This window comes from Branchiostoma lanceolatum, chromosome 3 (genome assembly GCF_035083965.1).
Source record: "Branchiostoma lanceolatum isolate klBraLanc5 chromosome 3, klBraLanc5.hap2, whole genome shotgun sequence".
Lineage (NCBI taxonomy): Eukaryota > Metazoa > Chordata > Leptocardii > Amphioxiformes > Branchiostomatidae > Branchiostoma > Branchiostoma lanceolatum.
In genome coordinates, this window is record NC_089724.1 from 11,043,828 (window position 1) to 11,057,043 (window position 13,216).

General features: G+C 40.3%; 1 protein-coding gene across 4 annotated transcripts in view; it reads left to right on the top strand.

Moving 5' to 3' along the window:
• LOC136430216 (homeodomain-interacting protein kinase 2-like) overlaps positions 1-13,216 on the top strand; it is a 34,980-nt gene that overhangs the window by 1,198 nt on the left and 20,566 nt on the right. For all 4 annotated transcript variants that reach the window (XM_066420617.1, XM_066420618.1, XM_066420620.1 and 1 more), the window contains exon 2: positions 6,366-7,326. In XM_066420617.1, coding sequence (XP_066276714.1) covers positions 6,368-7,326 — 959 coding nt within the window. In that variant the 5' untranslated portion in view covers positions 6,366-6,367. The remainder of the gene's footprint in view (positions 1-6,365; positions 7,327-13,216) is intronic.

A 13,216-nucleotide genomic window follows, 5' to 3' on the forward strand; every position in this document is an offset into this window, starting at 1 on the left:
CTTGGATGTCTATTGAATCAGTTTTGAATTCTGAAGGGACGGAAATGTCCTAGGAGAAGCCATTTTCGGACAAATTTGGAGAGGAAAAATGGAAAACAACAAAAATGCACAAGGGACATTGGTACCAACTATAATTTAGTACACACAGACAGCTGCTCAAAGGAGTTAGACGATATAACCGCTTACATTTGTTAACTGTGCAAATAATCAGCTTAACAGAAAAACAACACACCAACATTCCACCCCTTTAATTTCATCTAGATAAGGTAGAAATTTGTGGAGTAGAGATAATTTGCATATATCATATTATGTCCATGGATATTTGTAGAATTATTTCAGACCAATATTACTCTGACTTAAGACTATATTTTCATTTAATTGTGCTAAAATGTGGAAGAAAAATCATTGGATTTGTTATGTCTTGGAAGCCACGATTTGTTAATGGATCAGCTATTGTTTGAAAATAGGATTTTCAAAGATCAGACTGATATTCGGTATTACCATTACAGTCTGATTGTACAGGTTATTGTGAGGCAGTTCTTGGTAGTTGTGGTCAAGCATCCACCAGGTTTTCCTGGGGGGGTAAGGGATTGTAAAATTATTTAGGCAAAAAGGAGTGATTAGAAAGGATAGTCACTCCACCGTAACGCCTCCCCCCTCCCATAGCTGTGCCTACAATTGAAACCCTATGCCTGTATGGCGTCGAAACTCCCCTGGCAAATATTCTCTCTACACTATAGCCTGCATAGTTAGTCTGGTAGAGACTAGTTGTTGCCAGCGATGTCACTGTGACACACTGTAAGTTGAACACTGGCTTGATTATAAAGACTGCATGAAGGTCAGCCTTCTGGAGACAAGACATGGACTGAGTAGCTGTTAGGCAATTTGGGGCGATCAGAAGCATGTCTGCTGTGATTAGTACATGTGATGGGAAGGACTAGTTCAAGCTTTTGCTGCTGACACTATGATAGAAGACCTCATCTTCGACCCATGGAGTACTCTAATAACAATGTCTTCGTGCTGCTGTGTTACTCATTTGCACTCTCGGTCTCATATTAAACTTTAAAGGAGGTTGGGACTGGGAGAGGGGGCGTAATATCATCTCAGCTTACTTCAGTTGTGATCATGTGAACCAATTGAAAATCAGGCACCAAAGCAAACAGTAAATTTGTTGGGTATTTTCTGATTGCAACATTTGCCATGATTTGGGTTACCTGAGGATGCATTTAGCTGAAGCAAAATGCTGTGTTCATATTTCAGAACAGAAAGAATTATGTGCCATTGTTATTTGCTTTCGTTTTATACAATTTGACTTTTTATTATAGATAAATGTCAAAAAGAAGGCCATATCCCGTTTTTAGTGCAAATTGATGCAGGTATTATTTTGAAAATTTCTGTGTGAAAATGTATGGCAGGTTAGTGGGGTTCCTTTGCAGCTGTTCCAGGGAAGCTTTTGGTGTAAATGGACTGCCACTCAGCCTGTTGTCTCCATGGAGTAGTGCAGGAGGGAGCCCCAAATACGGACAACAGGGGTGCATTCAGTTCCAAAAGATCACCACGACAAATTGGGTATTGCAATGTCCATGTGATTGAACCTAGCTCACCTATTTTGGAAGGTTGTAATGTAATCCTTTTTGGTACATGTGCCTTGTACCTTTTGGATGAGCATTCTGCCAACTTCACCGACCCCGCAATGTGTAGTTCTGAAATAGTGATTTTCGTTTCTGCATGAAAAGTCGCTGTTCGGCAGAACAGGGAGCAGACAACATAAGAATATGACCCCCTTCTAGGGAGGTGCCCCTCTAGTTGTTAATGTGTGACAAATTAGACTGGAAGAACAGTGACAAACAACCTAACCTTTCCTATATTGTCTTCAGGCAGTATTACCTCCCCTATGGGAGTGTCTTCTTACTGAAAAGACTACACTCTGAAATAGAGATTTATTTTTGCTGGTTAAATGACATACATACAGTAAGATTTGATTACATAAGTCAGCTAGAACTAAGCCATTTGCTCATTCTATATCAATGTCATTACCACATGACTGCTAGAGCTAAAGCAGCTTATTTCATACAGCTGAATTTCATACAATTATGCTTTCGTTCTGATGACTAGTTTTTTCTGCATTTTCAAATTTTTGTTATTAAGTTGTTAATGTTTTACACTAACAGTTATAGAATAACTTTGCTGTATTTGTCTGTTGCTAAAAGTTTTTCATCTGCTGTTCCATTCTGTTGTGTTTGCCAACTGTCTGGTAGGGTGCAAAAGTCAGGCGAAAACTTGTGACATTGTTTTTGTAAACTGTTGTTACATATAGGAACTGCGAATGATTGTAAACATGATATTTGTGACTCACATGAAAAGTTTATGGTCTTAGAGCACCAGATCACAACAGCCATCTTGAATGGTACTGATTACAGCCTCAGTAGTTTCTCCATAGTTACACTTACAGCCATTGGAATCATTGAAAGTTGTTTATACCCCACAGTGATTGACAGGTAAGGCATGGCAGGGAAATATTGGCTATTAGGTGTTGACCACAGCAAGTCCGAGCAAGTACACATTTATCTATATGAGAAGAGTTCAAGAAGCCAACCAGCAAAAATTTAACAACATTGTTTGGTAGGCTGTTTTCGTGAAAATGCACAAGGTTTTTTGTTGCTAATCTTGAATCTTATCAGTAAATAGGTAGGTAAAGAGGGTTAGTTTGTGTCCGGACAATGATTTCAAGAAAGCCAATTCATATCTTTTGTATGTACATATTGAGATATTATCGACATCTCCACATACATGTACTTCTATATATATGTTAGACATAAATGTATTTACTGAAGGAAGATTGTGAATTTCTGGCGTAGCCTTCACGGCTTCAGGCTGTTCTTGGAAAAGCTTCCTGAAATCCATTTCCTCTCACATGTCTCAAAAATACATCAAGTAGTGATTGAATGGATATGCATTGAGTCCCAGAACGAATTGACAATTTTGTCATTATTGCATTCATTGTGTGTGTATAATAAGGGAGATTACAGAAAATTTGCCCAGCACTGGCAGCAGAAATAGAAAGACGAGTGTCAACTACCAAAGCCTTGTGGTGCTTTTTAGCTGGCAGATGGGAACATAATTTGCCACTTTGTTAAATGGGTGAAAAAATTAGCTCTATTTGTGGATGATTGTTTGAATTATTGTGACAGAAATTACAATTTCTCTGCCATTATTCATGTATAACTCTTTGTCTTTGACAGCTGTTATTAAAGAAGATATATTCTAAAAAACAACCTCCTAGAGAAGGAAGATAATTCATGGTGTTGTATAGTTTAACAGGATTTCTAACTTTAATTTTGAATTTAACGATTATGATTAGAATAGCTCTTTGGTTCATTGTCACATCATGAAATTGTTGGGAATACATTGGCAACAACAACATGATAATGCTTTGGACCATACCATCCAATGTTACATGCTAGGGGTACTGCTATGAATGTAAAAATGCACTGATTCATTCAAGAAGTGCCCTTTACACTTTCTGCAAAAATTTTTGCATATCCAGGGTGTCCTTGGAAGAGACATTGAAACAAGCTGGAGGTGGAATCTTCAATGGATAGGATTGGTCTACCCATGTATTTAATGAAGTGCATTGAATTGATTTCAAATTGATGCATCATTGTGAAATATTGAATGTATTTTTCAATGTTGAACATTGTGTCGTATTTTATTTATAATTTTATTCCCGTCAGTCAACAATTTTTTAGGAAAAAGGGCACATGTTATCGCTCATAAAAAGGGGCATATGTTATCGCCAGTTAAAACAAAACTTCTTTTGTACCAGTTTCTCTAGATGTTTGTACTTAACTGATAAGACTTAAGATGGGACAGTAAGGAACATTTTTTATTCTTTTTACTTCGATCTGTCAGCAATTGAACTTTTACTCAGCTGATAAATTTCCCACACTTTCATTGGGTCAATTGTACCAACCCCTATTGACCGTTGTGAATGGAATAGTCCTAAATGCATGAAGCCTTTTTATATGTCAGCTGCATATGCTGGTCTGCACGTAGCCTGTGATGTGATATTTCCCATACCGCATGTAGCTTTCATGTCCAGATACTCCCAAAGGCATTGTGTTTCATCCCATATCTCTGAGAAATATGACAATATTTTGTTACCATGCCTACTGGTGTACTGTATGAAGCACTGGTAAATGCGATTGTTTGGTAAGTGTATCAACTTTGATTTCTCAAAATTTGTCAATTTTTTTCGGGTTGATGAAAATTAAGAATAGGCAGTTAGTTCTTAATGACATTTCGCAGATGGTTTGAAAAAAAATGATAGCAATGACATCAATTTTCCTGATAATAATCACTGCTAAGAAATAAAACCTTGTCAAATTTACTGATTTTGCAGTATTTTTGTCAAAAAGAATTACCCACATACTGACATAGACACCTAGTACCTAGACAAGCCTGAAAAGAATACTAGTATCAATAACATGGTCAGTTTGTGGGTGCTCGGCGTAAGGTTGAAATGGCTTCTTTAAAAAGTGTTTTTTTGATATTGTATTGTAAAATGCATTACCATGAAACAGCCATAGGGACTGGTTGTTTTTTTATAGAAAAGGGGAACCCAGATGAAGGACACAATGAATATGGAAATTATTCTAGACAATGGCCAAAGTTATGTTATGCACATCATGTCACAGATGATTGCCTTTAATTTATTGTATATTTGTTGGAACATGAATTATGAAGATAGAATAAATGGTGGCTGCAGCCATATGCCCATCACAATTGATCTGTTCGGGAAAGAAAATATTTGAGTCGTAGGGAAGGCTTTTGTAAACTACCATGGAATGGGGTTATCACATTGTTTGGATGTACATATAGATTTCCAATATCACCAAGCCCAAATAAAGCTGTGTCCTAGATTATTAGGATACTATGTTCTTTGGGGTGTAGACTCTAAAAGCTCTGTAGCCTTGTTGACAGCGGCAGTGCAGTACCTAATTTCCGCTGGTTTGGCCATGAGCTAAAAGGCCTGTTACTGTTAGTCTTAGTTCATCAGATTGTTGGAAGGTTACTGACCTCACTCACATGTCCCAGTATCTAGACTAATAGGCCGAGCAGTTTGATGTTAATGTGTTATATAAGTTATAACTTGTTCCCCGATGGGTAGAGGTAGCAGGAATTTGTTTTCCTCCTTGTGTGGTATGTGGAAAGCAGGGACTAGAGGCAGTGAGAGTCATGTTGAAAGGCAGGACTAGATGCAATAATCTGCTTGGTGAGCTGATCTATCAAACGGCTCAATCAGTAGGACATTGCCCCCACCCATTCTCTGTCCCACGATCCAGCATTTTGTCATAGGACAAATTCCTGGTGCAACGCAATAAACCAGCAAGCAGATCCCGTTACAGTTACGTGAGTCCATCAAAGGAAGGTATCTAAAATCCCAGGCAGGGAATAGAAATTTATGGAAATGTTATTGTGAAAGTTGCAAATGGCTTTTAGGGCTCAAGATACCCATCTCCAATTTGCAGAAAATATTGCAGATAAAGATACAGACAACTTGCAATTATGCTGAAAAAATTCATGCTCAGTATTATGAATTATTAGTTAGCCACATAGTAAAGCCTAGATCACCAGTAGACTGTAAATGAAAGATTTGTTGTTCATGGTTCTTGTAATCTCCCATCAGATAACATTTTGACGAGACAACGCTTTAAAGTAAATCATAGGCTCTAATGTGATGATATACCTGTAGGCTTCTTCAGGCTTAGAAAAGTGCAGTAAGGAGGGTACTGTAGGTCAGGTATTTGCAGAAAGAATTTATTACAAGGTGCAAACAAAATCGTTTAGACTTTGCGATACACAATGTATTGGGGTTAACTGGGAAAAAAGGATTTGAGCCATGGTTTTATTCACGGCGGAATTTGATTCCTCAAGGAAACATTTCTAACTTTCTAGATTCAGAGATATTTTGCAGGAAGGTTCTTTCCACCTATTTAACTACAAAGTCGTGTGACTTTCAAGTTCATCCCAAAAGAGTAAAGTTCCTCAATAATGCTAGTTTGAAGAGGCTTATCCTGCATGTACCTGAGTACCTGCTTTTAGTCACAGTGCCTCTGTAATAACAGTAATAAAGGTGTTATATAAGCCTACATTACATATAGAGAGGACAGTCTTTTGACAGGTTAGTGACCCAGAGTTTTGATCTGTTATATAAATGTAGTTCATTAGCCTGGTCCTTGGAGAATATGCCATAAATATGCTCTCTAAGTAGTTATGCAGAGTCACCTTCTCCAAGGGCAGTGCACTTGTCTGCTTCATAAGGAATACGACGGTTGAGTAACTGTTGTTCTTTTCTCTCATAGGAATGTCCTCACAAGGAGTGTACCATCTTGGTTCTCATCACTCCAGTGCCTTCAGCAGTTGTAAGAAACTACGAGTCGATCGTCATGACCATGGGATCCCCATCAGCACGGCTACCATCACGGCGTCGATAGCCCCCCTACAGACCCTCAATGCCAATTTGCGGAACGCAAATGTGGCGGCCGTCAGCGCTAACAATGCCAGCACGCTCCACGCCAACCAGAACTTTGTGCGAGCCTCCACCATCAAACTTCTGGACACCTACCAGAAGTGCGGCCTCAAGCGGAAGAGCGAAGAGCTGGACAACGTAACTCACCTTGACACCTCACATCACAAGGCCAGTGGCAATACCGTAACCACGACCACCACGAATTCCTCAAAGAATAGCTCCTCGAACAATGAGGGTGACTACAACTTGGTGCAACATGAAGTGATTTGTTCCCTGACCAATCGGTACGAAGTGCTGGAGTTCCTAGGACGCGGGACGTTCGGGCAGGTGGTAAAATGTTGGAAGCGGGGAACAAACGAGATTGTTGCAATCAAGATCCTGAAGAATCACCCGTCGTATGCGCGGCAGGGGCAGATCGAGGTTAGCATCCTGGCGAGGCTGAGTGCGGAGAATGCTGACGAGTTCAACTTTGTGCGGGCGTACGAGTGCTTCCAGCACAAGAACCACACATGTCTGGTCTTCGAGATGCTGGAGCAGAACCTGTACGACTTCCTCAAACAGAGCAAGTTCAGCCCCATGCCGCTCAAGTACATCCGTCCTGTTCTGCAGCAGGTTCTCACCGCCCTGCTCAAACTGAAGAGCCTGGGTCTCATCCATGCGGACCTGAAGCCAGAGAACATCATGTTGGTGGACCCCGTGCGGCAGCCGTACAGAGTCAAGGTCATCGACTTTGGCTCGGCCAGTCACGTTTCCAAGGCGGTGTGTTCCACGTACCTGCAGTCCAGATATTACAGGTGAGACGTTTTATTTCACTTTCACAAAAGAGGTAAAAGATATGATGTGGAAAGCAATCTGATAACTTTGTTTGAAGGTAAAAATGTCCTCAGTGCAGCCTCTAATGTGCCATGGTGATAGGTTTGATGCAGGGAACTGTTTGCTTCTATCTTCTGCATCATCACACTCTCTCAGGCATACATCATCCTCCTGAGAGGAGTGTGGGGGTGGGTGATATGAGCAAACTGAGTCCCAATCTACTTACTAAAGCCCATCATTTATCAAGCTCAATTCTACCACAAGGTGTTAATACATGTTCCTGACTTTCTTAAATACTTTCTTTTTGAATAATTTCCAAAGCCAAAGAAGTACCATTAAGCGGCATAGACTGGCTTTGATATGAAGACTGTTGACGTTTGATGATGATACATCATACCTCTTTACCTTTTTGCCTGTGCTGCGAACATGTGATATGTACAAAACATTCTTTGTAAAGTTCAAGGAGGTGTGCTCTGTGTGCTGGGTGGTATGTAGCTCAAGGGCAATAGTTTCGAGATGCCTGTAGGCCAACAACATCACCCATCTGACTTGCCTGCCACATTCTTTATGTGGGTTCTTCTTTTGCAACATTTATTAGATACATTATGTATGGTACAGTGTATTTCAAGGTGTCAAAAAATACATGTGTATTCCGAAAAACAAATTTTCCAAGGTGTAACATCTACTAACATAATTCCACCAGGGTACAAAAGATATATCCAAAGTTCCAAACAGATCTCCAACCCTACATCCCCCAGTATAATGCACTCTTAGAGTTAGACCAATGCACTCCTGTCTATCTAAACTGTGCATACCTGGGGGGTGCTGCACTAGAAATATCTCAAACCCACTGTGGTTTAAATTGGCAGATTTATATAACCCATCGGATTAATGTTAATGGAAGTTACAATACAAAGGTTTGGCGGATATCAAAATGAAATGTGGGTTATGGTGTTACAGACTGAAATACTGGAAACCAAAGATGCAAAGTAGCAGACTGTTTGTTCTTCCAAGTGTGAGCAGGGTACGATGAACTTGTAAACCTGTATTCTACCTCCCACCATCCTGCCTGAATGGGTTACAGAGTGTGGCAGGGTGAATATCCTGGAAGTAGGCTGATATGATACACAGGCGCTCGGCTAGGTTACTATGTGACCTTGCTTTATATAGTCCCTGGTATGCCTGCTGTTTATTTTTAAACAGTGGTTCTAGGAAAAGGTCGACTCCTTTGTAGCAAGTTCATGGCGATGTCCTTTTTTAAACATTGTTTGCTTGTGCTCACAATAAACAGTCTGTTTTTCTACAACAGTTTTGAAGGCACATTTCTATAATCATGTCGATGTCTATTCCAGTGTGCAGTTATTAAAACTTGTACTGTACTTTGTTGTTGTGCAAATGATATAGATTCCTGATCTAGAAGGTGGTTGTTTGATATGAAAAATGACACAAGAATGGAGCTTTATTTTACCTCCTTCTACCCCTCAGCCTTCAGTCATAAAACTTTACTAAAACTTACTAAAGTAGTGATAAAAGATTTTTTTAGCTTTGTGCCATACAAAATTTGAATGCCAAGGAAAAGGAAAAATTAATAGAACTTCTATTAGAAGTCTCAAAAAGAACAAGAAAGTCTTAGCATGTTGGCTTATGCTGTATGCACATACAATGATACATGTACAGTCAAGCCATTGCATCACAGTTTGGGACCCAGGCTTCATACAAGCTGTTTGTTTTTGGATCATTATACTTCCACCTATTCCTAGAAACCAGCTCAACAGCCACTGCTCTGGAGCAGGGAACATTTGTTTTGTCTCAACCACCACATTCAGCTATTGTAGGGACTTCTGTCTTGGCTGTATCAAATTTACATGAGCAGAGAAAGGATCTTCTTCTTTTTTTGTGCCACTAAAGTAGGAAGACGGCCTGGTCAAAATCAAATCATGATTCTGTAGAATACATGTACATTCAACTGAAAATATTAGCAATATGACAAATGCAAAGAAATGCATTTTTTTTCATATTTCCTTGAGACATGGAAAATTATTTGAGCAAGGAGATGATTGCTAATAGATTATGTTCAACGTGAATGCAAGGTGTAAAATAAGTAGCCACTATCAATGGCATTGTGGAAAAAAATCTTGTGTTGTTTCTAGGATCGACAGTCCATTCAAGATTTCAAACAAGCTCTATCTCATTACAGATTCATGTCACAAATCAGTTTGTAAACATTCCTGTTGGACTTTTGGACCAGGCATGTTTTGACAAAGATTTAGGAACTAGTTTCTTTCAGGACTTCCCACAAGGAAGGTAAAACCTGCAATACATCAGACTTAAATACAGTCAAACCTGCCTAGGCGACCACCTTTTCAACGCGACCACCTGGCCATGGCGACCGCTTTTTCTCGGTCCCGAAAATTTTCCCCATAGGCACAAGCATTAAGCTGCCTGCCCAAGGCGACCACCCCTCCAACGCGACCGCGACCGCCACGAATTGGGACCGCACAGAGCACAGTCCCTGCCCATGGCGACCGCCTAATTTTCAAGCGTGTGGTGACATCGGATCATTTTGCTGTCGGATTTCACGGAAATGTTTTCAAGACTTTGAAGGACAAAAATATATGGAATAGCATTGTTACAGCATCGATTCCTCCATGAAGTGTTTTAATAAAACGTTCCCCCTATAAACATTGTAAAGACAAATGTTTGTGATGTTGTTGTGCCTATCGTAATCTTATAGTTTACCGGAAACTCAGTTCGGTTTAAACTCAATTTTCAGAACGAATACGTAGTGCATGGCGTCAAAAAGTCAGATTTCACAGAAATTACTATCTATTTCTTGTATTTTCAACAAAAATGTGTCTGTGTCTTACTAAACTCCGCCGAAAAATGACTTCGCGGCGGGCAAAACATCGGGCGAGAAATGTTGTTCCTTGGTCCCGACGCCATCTTGGATTTGGGGCGGCCCGGATTTGGCGTACCGCTGACCTTTCTAAAACACGATGCTTTTGTGTATGAACATTTACGAATACTCGAGTTATTTATGAAAATTGATATGCTAATTTTCTTTTTATTTCCATGGATCTCACAAACCTTTATTGGACGCTGTGCGTTCTGCTGCACTGACTAATACCTTTCGATGCGGTCGCACAGAGCTTGGCGGCGCGACGAAATCACACCGTTCCGTTTCATCTTTAGTTGTCAGATCGAAAACTTGTTGCCCCTTTTATCCAGCGGCCGGCGCCCCAAAAAAGGCTGCGGCCAGCAGGTGTTTTCTAGGGATTTGTCTTAGGCCTTAAAACTTCGATGATGTGCGTGTGTGTGTGTATTATTCAATGTAACGTGTGAATGCGGGAGGGCGCTGCGAGGCATCGATTTGTAGCCATTGTTTTGTAGTCAAATTAGACTCAAAATTATGACGAAAATTTGTTCACGATGTAGCGGTATACAAAAGGCTGCGGCCAGCAGGTGTTTTCTAGGGATTTGTCTTAGGCCTTAAAACTTCGATGATGTGCGTGTGTGTGTGTATTATTCAATGTAACGTGTGAATGCGGGAGGGCGCTGCGAGGCATCGATTTGTAGCCATTGTTTTGTAGTCAAATTAGACTCAAAATTATGACGAAAATTTGTTCACGATGTAGCGGTATACAATTATTACAACGATAACGAAAAATGTAATTTTTGTAGGATCTTTCTGTCAATGAGAATTGAACCTGGCGGGGGTCGCGCTGTCTAAATTCACATAATTTTCCATCCATTTGCGTTCTGTATTTGAAAACCTCGACCTGGAAACATGTGAGTGGAATCCTCTTCATGGCGACCACCTGTCCATCGCGACCGTTTTTGCTCGGTCCGCTGGGTGGTCGCCTTGGGCAGGTTTGACTGTAGGTCAATAGCTTACATGGGAGGAATTATGTGTTCTCCTGACTGTAATAGTACAGTAATCCCAAGGTCCTCTCTCTTGTAGATAATCAGGCCATGGTGATTAGTTCTTCCCCTGTCATTAGTACAGGCTCATCTTGGGAATTGGGGCCCTTTTCACCCCTTTGATTGAGACCCTGTGGGTTTGTTTGCTCCCAGTTTTCTCTAACTGGTTTCTTGGTGTGCATTTAATTTTGCACTTACGGGACCAAGAATACGCTTTCTTGCATTCACTTGCAAACCATCAGAGAAGGCCCTTAAAATTATGCATGCAAGAGAACCTGGTCTTGGTCAAAACATACATCCAACGTTGCACAATAGTTTTGCCAGAAATTGATAAAATCTGGGGGGAAAATGGGGAAAAAATTATCCGTGTTATGTTATGTGTGGTACTAGACTGAATAAAAGTTCTACACAGGAACTATGCGGCTTCAGATGTCTTACTGAGGGACGATTGCGGTGTGAAAGATGTCGGTTAGCTTGAGGAATGAATCCACTCTACTATATACTTAATCCAAAAGAATATAATGCTCATGGTGTTAAAACTTGTCGGCATCCCCAATTAGCTTTCGCGGCATTCATAACCACGGTGATCAAATCGGGTTTAATTGTTGCAGGGCCGGACTGTGCCAGATGGTGTCTGAATACACATTGTTGAAGTGGGACAGGGGAGGGGCTTACAGGCAGGTGCAAACCTGGTCCTCTATTCAACATGTGCCAAGCCGAGAGAGGGCCCCTTTCAACACAGGCACTTCATTACCTCCAGTGGCACTGTTCAGACATGTTGAATCAAAAGCGCACACACATCTGTAAAATGGCAGCTTTCTATAAAAGACTGCTGTTGCTCAAGAATTACTGGTGGTAATACTTTAAAGTGCAAAATTGGCACAAGCACTGCAAAGCGAGGCTGTAATCTTTATCAATTTAGACCAATTTGGCTCCATGGCTCTCAAATATTTTCGGAGGAAAATGATAGGACGAGACAAAGATTATCTGATTGACTCCCTTCTGCTCTTACATGAAATGTATCTTTTTCATATTCTAAATTGCGGCCTTACTATGAAAGATACGCACAACTTGATTACAACATTTGCATACAGATTATCAAGGTCAAAGGCTAATTAGCTTTTTTGATTCGTTAGACTGAGTGTTGTTATTTTTATCAGCAGAATGGATTTATCATATATTTGCAGTTGCCCAAAATAGGTCATTTCGAGAGTAATACAGATATGTTTTGAAAGTGCTTCAGAGTCAAAGGCTTTCAGGATATTAAGAGACTTGAACTGGCCTGAGTAAATATATCCCCCGCACCAGTGTTTACTGTGGTGTGTGCAGCTACTAGAATAGCTGGAGTCAGCAAGTCTGCAGCATTGTTAGCTCTGCGGATTACCAACTAGCTGTGCATGCTGTGCACTTCCCATCCTCTCAGTGAAAATTTGATTCATGTTCATTGAGGTGTGAATGTATAAATGAAAATTCATGTCGAGGTCGCAGAATTCAGTATTTCGCCCATAGGGATTTACGTAGTTGAAGGACCCCAAAGTGAGAACCTTCGACGCTTCAAAATTTATAGTACTAGTAGTATGCACAAGCAACATACAACATTTGAATATGTTTGACTTCAGGGTGCAATCTACAATATACAATGTGAAAATGAGCTAAGATTCATCGGCTCCTTCTCTTTTAAAAGCCACTTTTGTATGATGCCCAGTGGAGGTCACCATACTGCAGCCGATGCACAGCAGATGGCTGTAACATTAACTAACAATATTCAGGCACGACTTCAAAACTTTCAAATAGACAAATTGTATAAATGGGGGAGGGGACTAAACAGACATTATAAAGATTGTTGCATGATCATCAAACTGTTGAAATGTTCAAGGGAGGTATCACATTAACATACACATCCCATATTCGGCATAGCACTACATGTATGTTAACCATTGATTGTGTGGC